General features: G+C 27.3%; 1 protein-coding gene across 1 annotated transcript; it reads right to left on the bottom strand.

Annotated features, from left to right (window-relative positions):
- Window positions 1–18,531: 18,531 nt before the first annotated feature.
- LOC117932719 (expansin-B18-like) lies at window positions 18,532–20,104 on the bottom strand. The gene is made up of 4 exons (XM_034854012.1): window positions 19,918–20,104; window positions 19,701–19,813; window positions 19,409–19,596; window positions 18,532–19,077 (listed from the first exon to the last, which is right to left on the bottom strand). Exons 1-4 carry the CDS (start codon window positions 20,102–20,104, stop codon window positions 18,744–18,746), a joined length of 822 nt encoding a protein of 273 aa, XP_034709903.1. The 3' UTR covers window positions 18,532–18,743.
- Window positions 20,105–25,295: the final 5,191 nt, after the last annotated feature.

The following is a 25,295-nucleotide window of genomic DNA, read 5'->3' as shown; positions in this document are numbered from 1 at the left end:
ATGCATCTCTGGGTGGTACCCCTGAAAAAACCTAGATCCAGTGCGGACGCAATCACTGCCACCATCACAGGGAACCAACCACCATACGCCACTCTGATTCAAAAAATCTATGACTGACGACGTGGCATGATATGATTGGATGAAATAATTAAAGGTGTGGATTGCTCTGTACCCTATGTAGTTTGGATCTGGGTTCTATTCTGGAAATTGTTAATAATTGAGCTACCTTTTTTCGTAATAATAACTAGAAAGTTTATAAATTTGTCTCTTTAACGAGAATCTGATGAGCAAGTACCAAAAAAAGAAAAAAAGAAAAAAAAAAAAAAGGAGGGGCCCTTTATGGATGGGCTCTTAAAAATCTCCAAACCTCACTTTTTCCTTTATTTATTTATTATTATTATTTATTTTTTAATTTTATAGATAGGATAAGACAATGTGATTGAAAATTGAAAATTTGAAAAATATAAAATTATTTTAATTCATTGAATATGGGTGTTAGGTCCAAGCTGGTGGGCTAAAAGTTAGGTAAAAAATAATGAAGGCTACATAAAGAATGTGAAAGCAAGAAGGTGAAAGTTGAATATAGGTTCTGAACTCCGGGCATTTTGTTTTAAGGTTTTCCTTTTTCTTTTTCTTTTTAATTTTCATTTATATAAGAATGTGTTTGATAATAATTTTAAAAAATATTTTTAATTTTTTTAATACTTCAAAAATTTTATCTTTTAAGAACTTATTTGATAGTAATTCTAAAAAGTGTTTTTAATATTTTTAATACTTAAAAATTTTTATCATTCATGTTAGAAATATTAAAAACATTTTCTAAAATCACTCCCAAACGCACTTTAAGTATTAAAGATGTTAGAAACATTTCCCTTACAAACTCTAAGGTTGATTTTTGTAGCAATATTTTCTTTGAATTTGGAATAAAATTTTAAAAGAAAAAAAAAAGAGGTAATTGATAAAATTTTAAATAAAGGAAATAGATTTAGAGTTATACATGTATGAAAGAAATTGATTTGTTTATTAATTTATTGGTGATTTAGATTCACTTCCTATTTTATATTTTTAAAAATAAAAAATTATAATAATTTCTATATACAATATAATAATTCTTAGATAAAAAGTATGGAATTATTTTATTATGTCTTTTAAAATTACTTCTTAAAAGTTGGGAGAATTGTGTTTTACAATGGGCTTGAAAATTGGCCCAAGATCTAATGGAAGAGTGAAAATTAAGTTGAAGGACATTACTTTTTAAAATTTTCTAAAATGCCCTTAGCTGTCAAAAATGAAAAAAAAACACAATGGGCTTCCCAATTCTCTCTCATTTTCTATTTCCCTTTCTTTCTCTTTATTCACTTTACCTTTCTCTCACATATTAATTGGTGGGACCATGTAAATTAATTCCTAATTAAGGAAATGTCACTATTTCCACCGATTATTTTTCTCTCAAAAAAATATTGGACAATGGTTAAAAATGATTATTACTACATTTTTTAAGTAAATATTTTTTAAGGTTATAGACAATTATTTGAATATTTTCTCTATTTTATGAATAATACATAGATATTGTTTTAATATATTCTTTTGTAACATGATCATCTTTTAACTAATAGTAATAATTAATTTTTAATTGAATAATATATTATAATTTAATAATTTAAAAAATATTAAAATACCCTTTTAAATATGAAATAGATGTGGACTTGACATGGTTGAAATTATTAAAACACAATGTCATCAAGTCTAGCAAATGTATCATAATTTTCTCTTCTTCTTTTTTCCTCATACATGATTTCACAAAAAATGTAGTACCTTAATATTGTGATTAATTTTACTTTATATGGGATGTAAATGTACTAAAAAAAATTTGTTAAAACTACTCAAACGAAATATGCAATTACAAATTTTGAATGATGAAATTTAAAAATTCAAATTGTAACAATTTTTTGGTGAAGGAATGTGTGGGGGGAAAGTGTCTAATCCTTAGGTAACAAGAAAAAAAAAGGTTCAAAATTGATTGAAATCTTGCATAGAAGGTAGCCTTGTACATCCTTTGTATAGTTAGTATTTTTGTCTTACACAGTTAGTAGATTTGCCTTGTATAGTAAGTATAACACCCTTGTACAGTAGTGCAAATTTCATATACAATTCGTGGGTGACAAGAAAAATAAAGAAGTGATTCAAAATCTATTAAAATCTTTCACAAATGGTAACCTTGTACACCCTTGTGCACTTAGTACATCCTTGTACACTTAATACATTTCCTTTGTTCAGTAATACCATTGTATAATGGCGCAATATATCACTCCTAAGTAATGTGTCCACGTACGCGTGTTAAACATATTTCTAATGGTTTAGCTGAGAAAATAATGGATGAATTAGAGTTAAAAAATTTTCCTCAAACAAGGGAAAGTATTGGAATTTCTATGTGAGAGTTAAATAAAGTGCATGATATAGGCATGCAATTCATGGGTGACAAGGAAGATAAATGAGTAGTTCAAAATCGATTAAAATCTTTTACAAATGGTCATCTTTTACATCTCTTGTACATTTAGTGCATTTATCTTGTACAATTAATGAATACCTTTGTACAATGATACAAATTAAATATGATTTTAGTAGTTTGATTAAGAAAAAGAATGGAAAATTTAAATCCAATTTTTTTTTTTTGTGAACATATTATATTTTTGTGAAAAAAATATACAATTGACCAATTCATTTATATAATTGTGAACATATTATATTTTTTTATTTTATTATTAAAATAACTAATAGAAAAAATAAAAAAGAATAATCAATAAATAAAATTTAATTCTTTTTATTATTTTCATACAAATTTTTTTTTTATTAAACAAGGTATTCAAATTTTATTTTTAAAAATAATTTTCTTTTTTTAATTAAACATATTTTAAAAAAGAGACAGTATAGATAATAAAAATTATTTTTAAAAATAAAAGAAGTAAAAACTAAAAAAATATTTTAAAACCAAACTCAAACATAATCTATACAATTTTTAACTACTGTTTTCATTTAAAATGGGTAAATATACCATTCAACCCTTTTATATGAGAAAAATTCAATCTTTATTATACTATGTATTAATATAATCCATTTCTAAATACGAAAACATTTTAATTGGATATTTAAAATAAAAACTCTTCATCCATCCTCTTTATCTTTTTTTTTTCTTTTTTTTTTCAATAAATTTTCAATTAAGTCAAATTATTAAGAAAATTCCTTAATAAACAAATTTGCAATATTTCATATAACTTATTACCAAAAGTGTATGTTCCAAAAATTATTAAAATAAAGAAGGAAGAAGATTAAATTTTTTTATATTTTATAATAGTAAAAAAAATAAACTTTAAAATACTTTTTTAGTATAAAAGAAAAAAATAGTAAATATATTTATTTTAAATAGTGTTTTAATCATTAAATTATTTACTTCTAAAACATAAAAGATAATTTTTATTCATTTAAATTGATATTTTTTTCAAAAGTATTTTCCAAAATAGTTTTTAAATTATTAATATAATTTTTGTTTAGAAAATAATGCTGATTTTTCAATTGTTTTTAAAAGAGTTTAAAAAAATAATAAAAAAAGATTCAATAATGGAGAATTTTATGGAAGTAAGATATAAAAAGTGGTGGTATAAAGACAAAAATGATGAGTGCAAGTCAAAAAGGTATTTTTGTCTATTCCTATCTCATATCCTTGTAATCAATTATGGGTGTTTGAAGGATTTTTTATTAATTATCAAAGCCAAATGGGTGTAAAACCCAATTCTCCCTTAAAAGTTTTAAAATTTTAAATTATTTAAAAATTTTAAAACCTATTATCTTTTTAAGGCAAGTCTGCTAGAATTTTTGTATTTTATATATAAGTTAATATTATTTTCCATTTTTTAAAATAAAAAATAATAAGTGTATCGAAACAATATCTCAAATTTCTTATTTTGATTTAAAATAATTAAAAAGATATATTATTATGTTTTTTCTAACTATATGACCAACAATTATAAAAATAAACGAGATGTGAGTGAGATGAAAGAAAATCTAAAATTCACTCAAAAATGAATGTTTGTTAAAGATTCTAGTATTAGAAAATAATACTGATGGATGAAAGTATGGCGAAAAGAGTGAAGGGGTGTTTGTTTTGTGGCTAAATAGAAAAAGTTAAAATAACTAAACTAAACTTATTAATAACAAGTTCACTTTAGTTATGTTAGTTAATATCCATAAAGTACTTTTAACTGAATATAAAAAGTCAAATATTTTGATTTTTTCTATTCAACCAAAAAACAAACACCACTTGAGACTAACACCCAAAACCAAATATTGAGGCACCATAGTCATTTCTTTCGTCGGGCTCCAAAGCCCAAACATGACGATTTTAAACCAAAAACTATAATATAGCTTGTTGTTAAGATTGTAGACATAAAAATTTTAGTGGATTAAATTACCACTAATTTGGTCTTCAAACTTGATAAATAAATAGGGAAGTGAATAAATAAAAATAGATATCCTCTTATGAATAATTTTCCTTAAAAAAAGGAAACTAATCTCCAAATCCAAAAATGATTATATATATATATATATATATATATATATTATCTTGTTAGTAAAACCTACGGAGAAGAAAAGTTGTTAAAATCAAGGAACTAAATCCTTTGAATTAAGCAACTAAAATTCGGTAATTTGAAATTCAAATTTCCTGCTTTCACCTATAAATACGTAATTTCTTCAAAGAAAAAAACAATGAAGAAATCCATAAATAAGAAAAATTCAAAAATCAAAATTGAGAAATTGAAAAAATCCAAAAATGAAAATCATAAAGAGAAAATCCAAATACGACTTCGTACAGGAAAAGAGGTTTCACAACAAAAGAAAAAGTTTTATCAAATATCCCTACAAGTTCAGTAAACGACAAAAAAATTGCTACACACGTTTTTCGCCATTCAATGAGTTCATTTAGGAATAAGTTACTTGTGGCCCTTGATTGATCTTCAAAATCAAGAAAACATCATCGTCATTCTTCAAGTTGTGGTTAAAGCAAAAGAATCTAAGGAAAAATATTTTTTTTGTAAATAATATTATTTTTAAGATTATACCCACAATATTTTAATTTTAATAAATATTTTGTCCGCATTATTTTCCTATTGTTTTGCTAATTTCACTAGACTTTTATGAAATTTATATGTACAAATTTCTGGCACACACGGTGGGACATCTCTACCTATCGTCTCTTTCGTTAGAAGATTGATCACTATTACGTCGATGACACCCAAAAGAACTCAAGTTGTGCATGTCAACAAGGGCAATGACAAGATCGTCATTGTGCAATCAACACACGACATCGCTACGGGCCCTATAACTCGTAGCAAAGCAAAATCAACATCTTCACTCTCAACAAAACAAACAAGTGAGTCTACTTGCTTGCTAAAACTAGTAAGAACGCATGATAAGTACTAACCATTCATAATTTTGACCTCTCTAGGGGCAAAAGGTCATAGTCCTCGTACCAGGGGAAGACTCCTTTCAACACTAAAGGACTTTGGGGATAAATCTTTTTGCTCTATTACCGATGCCAACTTCAGCACTAGCTCATACTCCAGATCACCAACTAGAATGTCAAAGAAGGAAAAATACTCCAATCGTTTCAACTCTTTTACTTCTTCATTCTTGATAACTATGCCGGTAATGACAACCGACACTATATCTATAGAGGAACAATTGGCAAAGATGGCTCGTGCCATCGCCAAACTCACTAAGACGGTCAAAGAGAAGGATATGCAGATAACCTATTTTATAAACAAGGTCAAGACACAAGTACAAAATATGGGTAAGTCAAGTCAAGGACTCAACCACTTTTCGAATGTTGCATCTTCTCTTGATAATGCACCACATGCGTCTAAGACAATGCAAGTCGGGAGACAAACAACAGAATCTGCCTCAGTGGCATCATTATCTATCCACCAACTTCAGGACATGATAACTAACACCATTAAAGCGCAGTACGATGGACCATCACATAGTATGCTCATGTACTTTAAACCTTACACTAAAAGAATCGATAACCTACATATGCCTGTAGGTTATCAGCCTTCAAAGTTTTAATCATTTGATGGAAAGGGAAATAAAAAACATGTTGCCCATTTTGTGGAAACTTGTAACAATGTTGGTACAAATGGTGACTTGTTAGTCAAACAATTCATTCGTTCTCTCTAAGGAAATGTTTTCGATTGGTGTAGACCTTGCACTTGAATGTATCAATAGTTGAGACCAAATGGAGCGCGAATTCCTCAACAGTTTCTATAGCACTTGACGAACTGTAAGCATGATGGAGCTTACTAATACTAAGCAATGGAAAGATGAGTCGGTTATAGACTACATCAATCATTAGCGTTCCTTAAGTCTTGACTGCAAAATAGATTGTCCGATATATTAGCCATAGAGATGTGCATACAAGGAATGCATTAGGGTCTCATGCACATCCTTCAAGGGATACGACCTCACACCTTTGAAGAGTTAGCTGCTCGAGCACATGACATGGAGCTCAACATAGCCAACCATGGTACTAAGAAGAACCTTATCATTGACTAGCAAAAATAGAGACATGATTGAAAAACAAGTGATAAGACTTTAATAAAACCCATCTAGGAGTCAATGATAGTAAATATGACTCCTATCAAAATCTCAACAAAAGATAAAAATAATGAAGTAAAAAAGGTCAAACTAACCTAGGGAAATGATAAGCATCGATTCAAGGAATTAAAGGAAAAGAAGTATTATTTTCCTGACTCTAACGTGCCTAACATGTTGGAAGATCTGCTCCCAAAAAAGGTTATTGAGCTTCATGAGTGCAAGCGTCCAGAAGAAATGGGTCATGTTAAGAATCTGAACTATTGTCATTACCATCGAATCATCAATCACTCGATGGAGAAATGTTTCATCTTAAAATATCTCATAATGAAACTTGTAAAGCAAAGAAGAATTCATCTGGATCTAGATGAAACAATAGAGTCAAATCATGCTACAGTCACATTTGGGTCCTTCTTCTATTATATGTTCCACCTTAGACATTGGGGGGCATGTGCTGGTACTATCCAATGCGAGTCACCGAAACCAAAGCAAACATAAGTGCCATGCCAAGACACCATTCATCACTTATGTTTTGATAATAAATCAATGTCATATAATGAAGAAAGTTGGACATTAATGACACGAAGAAGACCTCACAAGAAGCAAGAATCTCATCCATGCCCAAATCTTCCTAGGAATGAACAACATAAGCAAAATATTCGTCGATATCCAAAAAAGAAAGAAGAAAAAAAACCTAAAAGAAAACAAGATATTGTATAGGTTGATGACCTCTTGGTATAAAAGCTCATCACCCCTATCACCTTAGGAGAATTCTTCCTTCCAGAGTTCTTTGATAAAGGAATGATGACATCAACTCATATGGTCTCTTATCATAAGACTTCAAAAGAAGATGGGCTAAGTGAAGATGAAGAAAATGTTTTTGATGTAAAGTCCGGCAAAACCAAGGAATAGGATGAGGTAGTAGTAAACCCACAATGCTTATCCTCGCTCTTTAGTATCCATGAAATGCTAAAATTGGATTGATCCAGACACTTAAGAATCCATCACTCATGCCAAAAAAATAAATGGGGCAAAATGATTTAAAGACAAATGTCACAATTGTACAACATGTTGTGCAACCATCACCTTCACCAGTGACGATGAAAAGAGTATTTTTGCATCAAATTTTACCACAATTGTTTTCAAACCTCAGTATTCCAGTGTTAAAGCATGAACCTAAACTGCATATTGCTCCTATCCTACAAGAGCTTAAACTGTAGTAACAAAAAAAAAAAAAATCTTTATTGGCAAACTTCTTAAACTGAGAAACAAACTCTTTGTAATAAAGAAATCAAATTTGGAAATTCTAAACTAAAATCTCTCAACTTCTCTAAATACAAGTGTTCTTTTCTTTCAGCATAAGGCATTTTCAAAAGTGAGATGCAACCCATAAGCTAAATCCAAAAATGAAGCTTCAAAAGTCAAGATCAAACTCCAAACATTCTTCAACAAGCTCATGGAAGAATATCAAGCACAAACAAAAGTATCATTCTTCCACCTTTAAAGCTAAAGAAGACAAGGTTAGGTTTTTCAAAACACTTGAGGAAATTATTGATAAGTTTACTTACGATCAAGTCATTATTGACCCTCGATTAAACTTTGCTCAAAAAACATGTGTTTACCACTCTTGGATTAAAATCAAGTTCAAGCTCAACACATTCTTCAACAAGCTTATGGAAGAATATCAAACACAATACAAAAGTGTCATCCATTCACCTTCAAGGTTGAAGAAAATCAAGACAAATTTGAAGGATTTCTTTTGTTCTCCAAAATGCTTAAAAAAGGTCTTCACAAGTTTGATTGAGAATAAGTCATCTTTGACTCTCGATTAAACTTTGTTCCAAGGACATGAATTTATCACTTTTTGATCAAACTCAAGACAAGTGATGCTTCTGGCTTGCATGAGCATAAACTGCGTACGACACAAAAAAAAAAAAAAACCGACTTAAACGACTTAGACAAAAGTTATGACATATGCTCACAAGATTAATTTTCTCTTTTAGTCTTGACAAAAGTTAGAGTGTAATTTTTATTTTTATTTTTTAAAAAAAGGTCCACTAAACTGAAAACCTGAAAAAGCAACTTATACAAAAGTGATGACATATGCTCGCAAGATTAAATATTTCTTTTAGTATTGACAAAAGTTAGAGCATAAAAAAAAAAGTGAAACTACATTTGACTCGATTTCCTTTCTTTAAAGGCTACGTAGGCAACTCGAGGAAATTACCCAAGTTCAGTCACCATAAAAAAAACAAATTAAATTATTTGAAATCAAACTCATCTATGCAAATGATGAATGTCAACAAGTGTTTGAAAAAGGTGAGTCTTTTTCTTTCTTTAGAAAAAAAAAAAAGAATATTTGGACGACATACACGTGTGATATATATATATATATATATATATATATATATATATATATATATATATATATATATATATATATATATATATATATATATATATATATATATATAAGGATAGAGAATAGAGCAATAAGGCCGCCTCATGTGACACACAATATGGGGAGTTGTCACATGCCTATATATATATATATGTGTGTGTGTGTGTGTGCGCGTGCGCGCGCGTGTTGACTTTTTTATTCCATGATGCAAATTACTATGGGACTTCGTGACCCATTACGTGGTGTGAAGTGCACATTCCTCGATGTCATCTTGAAGAAGAAAAAAAAAAACACTTCCTGGTTTGAAGAGGTGAAGAGTTTTCACAATGAATTCAAGTAGAGTTTCTTAAAATTGGGTTAGAGATCACCCAAAAATTGAAAAAACTTTCTAAAAGAATTCAAGTTGGGTCAAAGTCATCTTCGTTTCTTCAAGTTGTGGTCAAAGCGAAATAATCAAAGAAAAAATATTCTTTTATAAAGAATATTATTTTTGATATTGTAAATACAATATTTTAATTTTAATAAATATTTTGTTCGCATTATTTTCCTTTTTTTTTTTTGGCTAATTTCACAAGACTTTTACAAATTTAGTGTGTACAAAAATAACTACAAAAAAATTTAGATCTTCAATTCGAAACAAAATGAAATATTGTAAGAATAAATTTAGGTGGTGTTTGTTTTTTTAATTAATTCTAAATAGAACTTTAATATTTAATAATATTAAGTATTAGGTTGTTTGTTTTTTTTAATATTTTCTTTCTATTAAATATTAAAAAGTAAAGAAAAATCAACATATTATTTTTTCCATTTAGAAAAAAGTCAAATATTTTGGTTTTTTCTATTCAGTAAAAAGTTTATAATAAGTTATAAAAAAATAGAAAAACAAAAAACTTAAAGTCTAAAAACAAATTATTTTTAGTAGAAAAACTAAAAAAACAAACGATCTCTTAGCAATTATCCAAAACTTTTTAAGCAAAAATTTTAGAAATTAGAACTAAACCGAGTCTTAAATCATCAATTCTAAAAGGTGCTTTTAATTGAAGCACCCTTTACATTTTCATCACATCTCACTCATATTATTTGTACCTGAAAAGTTGAATAATATAAATTGGTGAGTTTAATAGCTCAATAATAATAAAAAAATAATACAATAAAAATGATCAAGTATATTATGGAATCAAATTTTCGGAGATGTCATATATTTTATAAAAATGATTAACTTTTAAGTTTATTTAGTGTAGTAGCAAAATTTACTTTATTCGAAAACTATAATAACATAAAGTTAATTTCAATTCAATTTAAAAATAAAATAATATAATGCACTTTGTATTATCAGTTCATACTCAAAAGAATAACATAATTATACATTTTACTTTAGGCTAGTGATAATTGTCCAATTATTGTGACTTAACATTGTGTTCAAATAATGGGACTTATATTGAGTGTCCGCCATTAATTGTTTCTCTTATTGGTAGACGGGGTAATTTTTTATCAATGTTATACTAAGGACAAATAACTTTAAATCAAAACGAGCAATTGATGTCATGAGGATTTTGAATAAGTCTTTTCGAGATAAAGAGAGAATGTTTATCTTCCTTTTGAGTAAATATTTTTGCATCAAATCTGACTTTATCTCTTTTTATCTAGTCTCTTTTGATTTTAAAAACTTATTTATAACCAATTAGTTTTGACCCTTTAGGTAATTCAGCTAAATCCCAATCATTATTTTTATGCATGGATTCTAATTCATCCTTCATGACATTAATTCATTAAATTTTATCCTTACTTTCATTGGTTTGTAGAAACATTACTAGATCTTCTTTGCTACCAATATCAAATTCAAGTTTTTGTAAGTAGACAATATAATCATCAATAATTGTATATGTCTTTGAGATCATCTTAAAGTTCCTAATTTACCTTGATGTGTATTTTCAATAATAATAGTGTCCTTATTAGGTGATTGATTAAGAGGAGAATCCATTTTATCATGTGACACATAATTATGTGAAAACTCAACTCCTTTTACTATACCAAGTAAACAAAAATCTACCATTTATTCTTCAAATACCACAATTTTCTAAGCAGTGTTCTCACCCTCACTACCATTTTCAAGAAACTTGATATTTCTAATATCAACAATTTGAGTAATATGGTTAGGAAAATAAATCTATAATCTATAGATCTTTCAAAAAAATTAATAAAGCAATAACTTATGGTTCTACGATTTTATTTTTTTCATGGTGTTCAATCCTTGCTTTATAAGACATCCCCAAATGTGTATATGATTCAAACTAGGCTTCCTGTTTTTCCATAATTCAAAAGGAGTTCCTTGGATAACCTTACTAAAAAACCTATTTAATATGTGCATTGCAATTTTTAATGTTTCTCCCATAAAAATAAAGGCAAATATGTATTACTTATCATTCCTAACCATATCTGTAAGTCTAAGGTTACTCATCTCACTGACACTATGCATTCTGTTGAGGTGTACCAAACAATGAATATTGTGAAATAATTCCATTTTGTTTTAGAAATCTAGCAAATGGTTTAGAATTATGACCAATCTCATCATATCTATCAAGTATTCTCTACCTCTATTAGATTTCACAACTTTCACTTTTCTATCTAACTAATTTTTAACTTCAATTTTGAAAATTTTGAAATACTACAAAACTTTAGTTTTATCTTTGAATAGATAGATATATCCATATCTTGAGAAATCGTTGACAAAGGTAATAGAATACTATTCACCACCTAGGATTTGGAAAGGGCTCCTAAATATTCCTCTGTATCACTTCTAATAATCTCAAGCTTCTAGTTGCATATTTCTTGGTATTTATATATTACTTTCTTTTAATGTAATCAATCCAAATATCAAAATTAAAAAAAAAAAAATCTAAAGTTTTTAAAACCCCATCCTTTACTAAGTCCTCAAGTTTTTGCCTAGAAATGTCAAGATTAATTTTATATAACCCATTACATAAAACCTTAAAACCAACCAAGAAGGAATTTTTGTAAAGGCAAAAAGACTGATTTCCAAAATTGAAAATATGTCCTTCCAAATCAAGTTTAGACAAAGAAATGGGGTTTCTAAAAATAGAAAAAACAAAAAAAAGTATCATGTAGGTATAACATATCTAAAGGATCCAAAACAAGTTTTCAGGTTCCAATAGCTATAACTTCATATTTTAGTTGATTCCTCATTTCTATATACTTTTTCCCCCACTTAGACTCCAAGTTATAAGGAATTCATGCATAGAATTTAAAATATGAATTATGGCACTTGAATCTAACCACCTTCTATTAGAAGGAACATGAACTAAATTGGTTTCAAAACATATAAAGGATAATAAGTTGTCACCTTTCTTTTCAAACCAATTCCTTCTCTTAATGCAATCCTCTTCATGTGTCTTTTTTTTTTTTTTACATAGAAATAACCCCTTAGACTGTTTTCCTTCTCTTTACCATATGAATCTTCAAACTTCTTATTTTTCTTTGTTGTTCATCTCCTTTTATGGGGTTGATTTATGTTATGTGATAGCATGTGAATTGTTTGCAATTATTCATGTTTAAACCCCTTTCTTCTTATGTACACAAAGCAGATAATTTATGAATAGTCTTTTTATTCTTATGTGTTTTATATGAAATTTTGTATAGACCATACTCTAAAGGAAGAGGATTCAAGATGAATTGCACTAGGAAATACTTTGAAATGCTCATTTTCAAAGCGTTGAATTGATTTACTACATTACTCATTTCCATTATTTGTTGTATGATACCACTTATTCCATTGTATCTCATAATGGTTAATTTAGACATCAACGTGCCTCTAAGTGACTTGTTTGATGCTACAAATTGTTGTTCCAAATGTAAGAAATTATTTACTCTTTATAGAAGCAGGAATTGAAGCCTCAATATTTTCAATAATTTTACTCTTTATAATCATGAGACCCATTTAATTAAAATTTTCTTATTTTTCATAAGGTGTCTTTGCATTAAACATTTTTTCATTGGAAGACATATTATCATTGGATGACTTAGGAGGTTCCTCGACTCAAATAGCCAAATCTAATTTAAGGTAGCCTAAGGCATAGGAATTTGTTCATTCCAATATGAAAATTTAGAACCGCTAAATTTTGGAATAATCCCTAACAAATGTCCAAAGAGTGAAGTTGGTGTCATTACTAAAATTAAAAACAAGCTCAATAAATCAATTATGTTATAAGCTAATAAAATAAAAAAATAATTCAAAATTTTACATAATTAATTCATCACTATATTCTAGTGAATAAACATTGTACCATTGCAATCCCACCTTTGGATCAGATTCGCAACATATATACTATTGATTTGTTAACTAAGTGAGAAAACTCACTTATAAATTAATGTAATTAATTAATATCATTCTCTATCTTTGGGTATAAGTCTAATATTAACATAGTTGCAATAAATTAATATATGTATAACTTTCTAACTATTATGAATCATAGTTGTATGTAATGATCCTAACAAATTCCTTTATTTGTAACTTTAGGTCATGTGATTTACACTCACATATTCATAACTTCATGTTATGACATGTGCAAATTTATTTATTCATGACTTGCAATTATAAAAATATAAATATATAGCTATGAAAATAAAATAATTAATTTATTCATAATGCTAGGTTATGATTTTCATATTAAGAGATTTTTTCCATAATTTCAAAAATTAGCATATAATGATATATACTAATATTGATAAGTCAAGGAAAGATACCTTAAAAATACCAATTTTCTTGTGGTGACTGGGAATGGGGAATGGAAAATTAATGTGGTTTATGATTCATCAATGTGTTAGATTATTCATCGCAAATGAAAACAATAATAAAAATTATTTCTCTTGTGTGAAATATCAAAACCCACTCTATTCAAGATCTTGAGATTCCTCTTTTTTACAAAGTAATATGATTCGCTTAATTTTATTCTCATTTGATATTTTCATGTAGTAATATTAAACTACATTATCACTATGTATGGTTCCAAGAAAATTTGAAAATAAAAAACGTGAGAGAAAGAAAATAGAGATGAAAAGAAAGAGGAAATAAAAATGATTCAAAGTCGTCAATTATTTTTATATGTTTTTTAAAATTTAGGTGGTGTTTGTTTTTTTTACTTAATTCTAAATAGAACCTTAATGCTTAATAGTATTAAATATGGAGAATTGAGTTTTACGCCCACTTGGGCTTGAAAATTGGCCCAAGGTCCTCATATCCCTTGTATTTAAACCCAAAACCTAGTGGATGAGTGAAAATTGAGTTGAATGACATTACTTTTTAAAATTTCCTGAAATGCCCTTAACTATCAAAAAGAAAAAGAAAACAATTAACTTCTCACTCTTTCTCATTCTCTTTTTCCCTCTCTCTCTCATCATTCACTTTACATTTCTCTCACATATTAATTGGTGGACATGTAAATTAATTCCTTACTAGGGAGGTGTTACTATTTCCATCAATTATTTTTCTTCCAAAAAACCATGCCTAATAAATTGAATATTAGAAATCAATGGTTAAAAATGATTATTACTACATTTTTAAAGTAAATATTTTTTAAACATCTCATAATTTTTTTTTTAAAACTTACAAAATATATAATAAATATTTTTTAAACACCTTAAAAAATATTATTATTCTTTTTTATCCAACATATATATATATATATAAGGTTATAGACAATTATTTGAATATTTTCTCTATTTTATGGACAATACATAGATATTGTCTTGATATATTATTTTGTAACATGATCATCTTTTAACTAATACTGATAATTAATTTTTAATTGAATAATGTATTATAACTTAATAATTTGAAAAATATTCAAATACCCTTTTAAATCTAAAATAGATGTGGACTTGACATGGTTTAAATTATTAAAGTACGATGTCATTAAGTCAAGCAAATGTATCATATTAAGAGATGTATATATAATTATATCATAATTTTTTTTCCTCGTACATGATATCTTTTGTATAAAGTTTTGTAGATGGAAAATAACAAAATCTTTTGTTATGTAAAGAGGTATAACAACACATTAAAATCGAAAAGAGAATATAATGGAACACAAATTAGATGAAAATCACCTTAAATAGGGATATAATAGAAAACATGTAAATGCAAGAAAAAACAAGTTTAGATGAAATTTAAAATAAAAAATCAAAGAAAATAAATTAAAAGTAATAATATAAAAATCGTAGAATCTTCAAAACTATAATTACAACAACAAAAAATTCTTTTACATTAACTTGATAATTTAAATTAATAATTTAAAAAAAAAATAATTACAAATGTTACAAAGATAATTTTTTTATACTTTTTAATTCTATTTAAATATGATTTTTTTTAATCTCTACTGATTATGTTTGTAAAGGTAAAATAGTAAAAATATATATTTCATTCGGTTTACTTGTAATAAACACTTTAAATGTGATTAATTTTAATTTTATTTCCTATGTTTTAATTTTGGTAGGGAAGATCTAAATGACATTGTTTGGTAAAAAATATTAATAATTTTTCCTCAACGGTTATTATATGTTGTTTATATTGTCTTAAGTCATTTGAAATAATGACACTAATGTTATCCATTTATATTAATTTGATTTCACAAAAAAAATGTAATACCTAAATATTATGGTTAATTTTCCTTTATATAGGATGTAAATGTAGTAAGAAAAAAATATTGTTAAAACTATTTAAACGAAATATGCAGTTACAAATTTTGGATGATGAAATTTAAAATTTAAAATTAAAACAATTTTTAGGTGAAGGAATGTGTGGGGGAAAGTGTTCAATCCTTAGGTGACAAGAAAAAAAAATTCAGAATTGATTGAAATCTTGCATAAAGGGTAGCCTTATACACCCTTGTATAATTAGTACATTTGCTTCATATAGTTAGTACATTTGCCTTGTACAGTGAGTATAACACTCTTGTATAGTTAGTGTAACACCCTTATACAATAGTACAAATTTCATATACAATTTGTGGATGACAAAGAAAATAAAGAAATGATTCAAAATCGACTAAAATATTTCACAAATGATAGCCTTGTACACTTAGTACATTTATCTTGTACAGTTAGTATAACACCAATGTACAATGGTGCAATATATCCCTCTTAAGTTATGTGTCCACGTAGGTATATTAACCTTATTTCTAATGGTTTGGCTAACAAAATGGTGGATGAATTAGGATTAATTTTTTTTTCTCAAACATTATTACTAAGGAAAGTATCGGAATTTCCATGTGGAAGTTAAATAAATTTCATAACATGGGTATGAAATTTGTGGGTGACAAGGAAAATAAAAAAGTGATTCAAAATCGATTAAAATCTTTCATAGATGGTAACCTTGTACACCCTTGTACAATTAGCGTAATACCATTGTACAATGGTGCAATATATTTTTTCTAAGTAAGTGTCCACGTAAGTGTATTAACCATATTTCTAATGGTTTAACTAAGAAAATGGTGGATGAATTAGGGTTAATTTTTTTCCCCCAAACATCATTATTGGGATAGTATCGGAATTTCCATGTGGGAGTTAAATAAAGTGCATGACATGCGTATGCAATTTGTGGGTGACAAGGAAAATAAAGAAGTGGTTCAAAATAGATTGAAATCTTTTATAAATGGTAATCTTATACACTGCTTGTACACTTAGTACATTTCTCTTGTACAGTTAGTAAATACCCTTGTACAGTGACACAAATTTCATATCCCCATAGTGTATGTATGCATATATGTGTATTAAACATGATTCTAGTAGTTTAATTAAAAAAATGACGGAAAACTTAAATCCAAATTTTTTATGAACATATTACATTTTTGTGAAAAAAATATACAATTGACCAATTCTTTTATTTAATTGTAAACATATTATATTTTAAAAATAAAAAAAGAATAATCAATAAATGAAATTTAATTCTTTTTATTATCTTCATATAAAAAAATAGTATTAAACAAGGTCTTCAATTTTCATTTTTAAAAATAGTTTTCATTTTTTTAAATTAAATGTATTTTCAAAAAGAGACAATATAAAAAATAAAAATTATTTTTAAAAATAAAAAAAATAAAAACTAGAAAAAAAATATTTTAAAACCAAACTCAAACATAATCTATATAATTTTTAACTACTTGTTTTCATTTAAAATAAGTAAATATATCATTTAATCATTCTATACGAGAAAAATTCAATTTCTACTGTATTATGTATTGTTATAATCCATTTCTAATTACGAAAACATTTTAGTTGGATATTTAAAATAAAAACTCTTCATCTATCCTATTTCTCTCTTTTCCTTTTTTCTTATTTCAATAATTTTCAACTAATTCAAATCATTAAAAAAATTCCTTAATAAACAAATTTGGAACATTCATATAATTTATTACCAAAAGTCTATGTTCAAAAAAATATTAAAATATGAAAGGAAAAAGAATTAAAAAAAACTTCAAACTTTTTATTTTATAATAGTAAAAAAAGTAAACTTTAAAATACTTTTTAGTATAAAAGAAAAAAAATAGTAAATATATTTATTTTAAATAGTGTTTTAATCATTAAATTATTTACTTCTAAAATATAAAAAATAATTTTTATTCATTTAAATTAATATTTTTTTCGAAAGTGTTTTCCAAAATAATTTTTCAATCATTAATATAATTTTTGTTTATTTATAATTTAAAAATAAAAATAATGTTGATTTTTCAATTATTTTTAAAAGAGTTTAAAAAAATAAAAATAAATAAAAAAATGATCAAATAAAGGAGAATTTTATGGCATGGGCATATAAAGAGTGGTAGTATAAAGACAAAAATGATGGGTGTAAGTCAAAGGGGTATTTTTGTCTATTCCAACCTTATATCCTTGTAATCAATTATGAGTGTTTGAAGGACCTTTCATTAATTATCAAGCCCAAATAGGTGTAAAACACAATTCTCCCTCTTAAGTTGTTTGTTTTTGTAGTATTTTATTTTTATTAAGTATTAAAAAATAAAAATAAAAACCAATATGTTATTTTATTTTTTTTTAGAAAAAGCTACATATTTTGGCATTTTCTATTTAGTAAAAAATTTATAATAAATCATGAAAAAATAGAAAAACAAACAACCTAAATTCTGAAAACAATTTATTTTCAACAAAAAGCTAAAAAAACAAACATCATCTTATTATTCCTCCTTATATAAAGATTAAATAATTTTTAAAATAAATAAATTTCTAATTAATTTTAGTAATATTTGATTTTTTTTCTTTATTCTTTTATATTGAAATTAAATATAAGAAAACCATTTTTCTTAATATTGTTTTTAACATGTTACTTTCCAATAATCAAACTTATCATAAAGGAATTAAGCTTATTTAAGATAATTTGTATTTCCTTAATAATAATTAGGTCCTGGATCGAGGAAAGGCCCGGGGCAGGTGTCCCCTGTAAATGTTAAAATAAAATAAAATAAAATAAAAAATTTATAAAAAAAACCTTCACTTCTCACGAGGGTAATCGAACCTAGACCTAGTTTTTACCCCCTGAAAGATGTTAAAACCCACATCATTCATAATCGGGCAAACTTTACATACATATGTTCTAAAAGTTATCCCCTGGCTCCGCCACTTATTATGTCTGTCTGTCTCAAAAGCTAGCGAATCAGGTACGTAAGCAATAAGCTCAGACATTAAAATTGACAAGTGATCGATAAGTTTTTCCGGGCTGCCATCCGGCCGGAATGACATTTTTGGCGACAAGGGTATTGCCAGATTCAAGTGCAGTTAGCCTGATTGAGAAAGGAGCTTGCAACCCAGATCCGGAATCAAGTTTCCAAACTGCGCCCCAAGACTGTTGCATGGGAACCCAAGTCTCTGAATGAAGAGCCTGCTGTAGATCAACCCCTGCAAGCTCACCATCTCCGTCTTCATATTCAATTAGGCAAGCAAAGTAATTAGGGTTGGAACCTGAATCCACGTGAAAGGCCACTGATGCACCCGGATACTCGCACTCAACCCTGTCAGCCGTTTTATTCAGATAAGAGTCAAGATGGTTAAAATGGAGACACAGAAGAACTAAAATGCCTGCTGGTCAAAGAAGGAAAATCTACGGCCTATCAAGTGGTTTTCTTTACATGGAAATACTTGTCCAATAAATATAATAAAATATATATTTTCTGTAATATATTAAGTTAAGAATATTTGTTCTTAATTTGCAACAGAAATTGAAAAAAAAAAAAAAAAAAGTAATTTTCCCATGATTTAATTGTCAAGAACTTAGAAATTAAAATTTATTACATCAACTATAAGAAACTGATCAAAGGAACTAATTCTCAGTGGAACACTGACCTTCTATATTGTATCTGCAAGATACCGGCATTGCGCAGTTGATCGGCCTGGCCAGGCGTAGCCATGGCTCCAAAGGCAGTACCACTTAGGTCAAAATGAGCAGATTCCGAGACACAACCGGGGCACTCATCAGTTATCGTCACAGTCACCGGAGACCCTGAACATGCTTCATTTCCTGTGCACTTCACCTGAAAAATGAAAAAATAAGCATGCATTAATATTAATTAATTAGTATTATTACATAATTAAAAGGATATATTAATTACACGCTGGAATATGTTGCTGCATGCACCTGATAACAAGCTCCACATCCTTTGCCTGATTTGAACAGAGATGGGCCTCCAGCCGATACCTTTGCTGAGAATGGAGCTTTCTCTACTGCATCCCCATACCCACAAGCTCCACCTACACACAAAAACGTTGAAAAGTTTGAACACCAGGAACAAATGTAGGAAAAAATGCATGTATATATATGTTCAATTTTGATTATTTTATATATCAGGCATTACCATCACTTCCAGCACCCGCAGCCGGTCCATACCAGGTTGCACCGGCCGGGGACCAATCAGTATCAGATTGAAGCTTGGAGACGTTGAGGTGCTTGCGGTGGGAGCAGGAACAGGGGTTTAGTAGAAGAGAGAAAAGAGATAGAAGAATGATGAGAGAAAATGGGTGAGGATGAAGAAGAATAGCCATGGCCACTAGTAGAGAGACTGCCAAATGAAGGTAGCTTAGGCTTGTGGATTTTGATGTATTATTGCCTGATCATTTATAGAGGGAAAGACCTTGTTTGGTTTCCATTAATAAGTCAAATTAAGGCCATGAAGGCGAGAAATTTGGTTCTACTTTTGTAAGGAAAAAAATGAGTTAGACTACATAGATGTTATCTTTTTTACAAAATTAAAACACCTGATCGAAGTAATTAACAAAAATTAAAAAGAAAGGGATCTTTTAGACTAAGGGTTCAAAATTTTAATGCTTTATTTCCTTCTTTTTAATTATTGTCATGCCAAACAGGGACCCACCTATTTGGACCAAAACCCACTGAAAAGAGAAAACGAAACATTCCAGGAATGCTGCCGTTAATGGTGGTTATTAGCAGTTGAATATCTGATACGGGGGTCGTTACACAAAGCGGTCATCAACCGTGACAAGCTACAGGGGTCAAGATAAGGGCCCGTAATATTTGGCGAGGATTAAGGTTTCTAGCTGATGTCTCTCACCATTTTTCTACAGGGTGAAAGTCTTGCTTTGATTGTGATTTAAATGTTTCTTCATATTTTGTGTGAACGGAAGTGCGTGTTTACCGAACATTATGGACAACATTAATTCAATACGTTACACTAATTTCAGTGTCCCTTTAACAGTTTTCTCATGTAGATGTCCTTGGTATATGGTCAATGGCAATTCATGTTAGTGGATCATCAAAGGTTAGGTATTTTATTACATAACTCGACCTAAATCTGATACGAATGATGATCATATAAAAAATATAAACTGAAATATTACTTAATTATTAAATGGGTAACACGTATTCTAACTTATTTAATCCATTTATAACTTAAGTCATCTTACTTAATGATTAAGTTAATTAAGTCTTATTTATAAATTTATGATTAATGTCTTAATCAAACATGTTTATAATTCACTTAATTTATTTATTTAAAAATGAATTTTAAATGAGTCAAGTATGTATTAAATAACTTAAAGATATAATTAAGTTAATCATGGATTACTAGGTAGATCAATTCGGGTTAAATTTATGTTATACAAGTTGATCCAAAAATTAACTATTTATTAAATGAGTTATGTAAATCGGTACAAATTTGACTTAAATTTATATATACTCAACTCAAAATTGTGAAAAGTATGTTAAATTCGTATCGTATTCATGAATGTTGTTAAACTTTAACGGCCCTAATTGAAGTTAGGTTTCACGTGGTTATCAAATGCATTATAGGTTTTTTTTTTTTGGTTTTTTTTTTTAATTTGGGTTGAAACCCAAAAGAAGCCCTTGAAATAGCCCGTGTATGAAAAAAGTTTTGGCAGGTGAAATGGAAGGAAGCGCGAGATAAGTGATGAGACGTTGAAGAGAAATAAGGCCTGAAGCTGAAATCAGCCTAACCTATTATCTAACAGCTAAAATTTTCAATTAATTAGCAAATTAACATAATTTCAAGCTTATTATTTGACTACATCTTTATTTTCGATCTTCCCATTTGTTGAACCCATGCACATACCTAAAGAAAGTTGCCGTGAAGCAAAAGTGTTAGGATGACATACATAAAGAAAGTTGCCGTGAAGCAGAAGTGTTAGGACTAAAGCTCAGAAGTGTGGTATATGTTATTGTTCAGTGCCTAATAACTTAAATTCTTAAGTCAATTGCCAATTTAATAAGCGGATGTATTAATAAGGTTAGTATTTTTAAGTGAATGTGTGAATATGGTGGATATGGTGGATATAAAGAGAAATTTACTGGATGCAAATATAATTTTCCAATTTCAAAATACTGAAAAAAAAAATATTATGTTAATTATTGGCAATCTTTCAGCAAATGGGATGTCACATACAGTCGTATTAGATCATGGACTTTTGATAAGAGTACAATAATTTAAAAAAATTATTCTTAAATTATTGTAATAGGAAAAATAATTTCAAGTCTACAGCAGTTTTTGCGGACTTTTGGTAAGATTAAGGTAATTTAAAAAAAATATTCTTAAATTACCATAGTAGGAAAAATAATTCTAAATCTACGACAATTTTTGCCCGATAGAAGAGAAGGAGAGCTGATTTTTTGTCAACTTGGAAATCGTCTTTTGAAAAGACAATTTCCACCAAAAAAAAAAATTAATCCCTCAAAAATCATCTTTTAAGAAGACGATTTCCACCTAACAAACATATAAAAAAAATTAACCACTCAGAAATCATTTTTTGAGAAAACGATTTCCACTAAAACAAATATATACAAAAAAAAATTAACCACTTAGAAATCGTCTTTTGAGAAGACGATTTCCACCAAAACAAATATATAAAAAAAATTAACCACTCAGAAATCGTCTTTTGAAAAGACGATTTTAAAAAAAAATCGTTATTTAAAAAAAAAAATTAATTTGAAATCATCTCTTGAAGAGATGATTTCCCTAAAAGGAAAATTATTTAAGTGGAAATCGTCTCTTCAAAAGACGATTTCCCAAAAAAAAAAAAAATATATATATATATATATATATATATATATATATATATATATATATATATATATATATATATATACAACCCAAGAAATCATCTCTTCACCACCCAAATTTCAAACTTTTATATATTTTAATATCTTTAATTATCTCCATATTATAAAAACAAATAATATAATTTAATATAAAAATATATTATAAATCCATTTTAAAATTTAAAAATTAATTATACTCATATAATTATTATAAATATATATTATAAAATTAATTAATTTAATTTACTAAATTTAATATAAGATAAATAATATTTATCTATTGTTTTTTTCTTTCACTTTGCAATTAAAAAAAACTATTATTAATTTATATGAAAAAAAATGAGTTTAAAAAAAAAATTGTTATTAATTTATTAAATAATTATTTACAAAATAAATAATTTTGTTTTGTTTTTATTTTTAAATTAATTATATTATATAAATTTTAAGGTTAAAAATATTAATCTTTTAAGTTAAAATTTCATGTGTTGTCATTGCTTTTATAACCTATTATACTTCATCACACAAATTTGAAGACCGTTTTGCTATCCTCTCATAGCTAGCGCATAGGTATAGGAGAATCTTACCTGTTGCATTTGTCATTTCCACCCATTTAATACTCCACCAATTTGACCGTTATACTCCACCTACACACTACACTCATCCTATATTTTTCCAACTTCTCATATACTATAAATTACCTTCTTCATTCTCATTTTCACCTTTAAACTTCTTTATTCTAATTTTCACCTTCAAACTTCTTCACTTTCATTTTCCCCATCTTCCCCACATAAAACTCAATTTTTCACCTTTCATCACTTTCATCTATATCCCTCGTTTTCTTAGGTAGACTTCTGAGCATATCTCATCTATTTTCTTCAACACTCATTCTGCTTATAAGGTAATATTTTTGCTTTATTTTTATTTCAAGTTATTTTATAATGTATAATTTTTATTATTATATAAGTTTTTAAATTTATTTGGATTATGTAATATTTGTTTGAATAATATTTATTGGAAATTATTATAATAGATTAAATCATTCAAAAAATAAAAGATATATTATTTTATTCGTCGGTCCCTTCCCCAATATTTAGAGAATTGAATTGGGATGTAAATAACTTCATGGCTGATAAGGATTTAATAGCACACACCAGCTTATGGAATGAATTGTTTAAGAGTTTGTGGTTTGAGAGTAAGGTAGACTTACAATGTGCTGTTAAACGTTATTCCATATGTAAGAATCAACATTTGATTGTTATTGAATCTAAGCCAAATATGTGGGCTGTAAAGTGTAAAAAAATAGTCTGAGGGTTGTAATTGGAGGTTTCGTGCATGTCGTCGTAAATCTCATGGTTTGTTTGAGATAACAAAGTACATAGGTCCTCACACTTGTGTTTATCCTAAACTATCACAAGACCACTCACAATTAGACTCCACATTCATTGCACGATAAGTTCAAAATGTAATCCAATGTGATCACACAATTTCAATTGCTCTATCAACCAAGTCAAATGAAGTCTTTGTCCAGATATATCTCTATCTTCAAGCACCACTCCTAACAATGTAGCACACATCTCTCTCCAATCCAAGCATATGGTATCGCTAACTGCAACACCATCAATTGGTAAGCCTAAAATAATGCTAACATCCTGAAGTGTGATGGTACACTCTCCCTGAGGTACATGGAAAGTGTGGGTCTCAGAGCGTCATTTCTCTATGAATGTTGTAATAAGGTGTCAATCCAATGAAATGAAACCTAATCGGGCAACACCGTAGAATTCAGATTGTTGCAAATATGGAATGATACGTGCATCCAAAACACTATTACGATAAGAATTGGCTTCACGACGTCAACAATGGAGCTCTCCGGGATCATTTCCTTCCCATATAAGCGAAAATCGGTGTACTTCCTGAGAATAATCTACAAGTCTAGGATTCATGAGAATGTATTCCCTGTATCATTTAAATATTTTTTAATATTCTAATATTATAACATTTTACAATTATATCTTTTTTTCCTTTTTTAAAATGGATATTGAAATGTATATAATATTTAATATTTAAATATATATTATATACCTTTAATACTCACAGTTACTATTTTATATTATACACAATTACTTATATATATATATATATATATATATATATATATATATATATATTATACATTAAAATATCCATTTAAATAAATCAAATAATATTTTAGTTTTATTTCTACTTCTATTTATTTTTTATTTTTATCTCTCAATATCTTATAAGAATTTTTCAATAATTTAAGACAAATATTATTTTTTATAAAATATAGAAGATAAATTTATAATTTCGGATAATGTTCTACTTATATTTCTTATATTTTAATATTTTTTAAATAATATTATATGTAAAAAAATAATTTAACACTAACAACCATTACTAAATTTATTTATTTTATTTTATTATATATTCTAACATTTTACAGATGGATATTTCAATGTATATAATATTTTAATATTTAAATATATTATATATATATATATATTTAATATTCACGGTTACTATTTTATATTATACACAATTACTTTATCTATATATATATATATATATATACATTTAAATAAATCAAATAACATTTTAGTTTTATTTCTACTTTTATTTATATTTTTATTTTTACATCTCATTATT

The sequence above is a fragment of the Vitis riparia genome, chromosome 15 (genome assembly GCF_004353265.1).
Source record: "Vitis riparia cultivar Riparia Gloire de Montpellier isolate 1030 chromosome 15, EGFV_Vit.rip_1.0, whole genome shotgun sequence".
In the NCBI taxonomy this organism is placed as follows: domain Eukaryota; kingdom Viridiplantae; phylum Streptophyta; class Magnoliopsida; order Vitales; family Vitaceae; genus Vitis; species Vitis riparia.
This window is presented reverse-complemented; position numbering and strand designations above follow the sequence as displayed.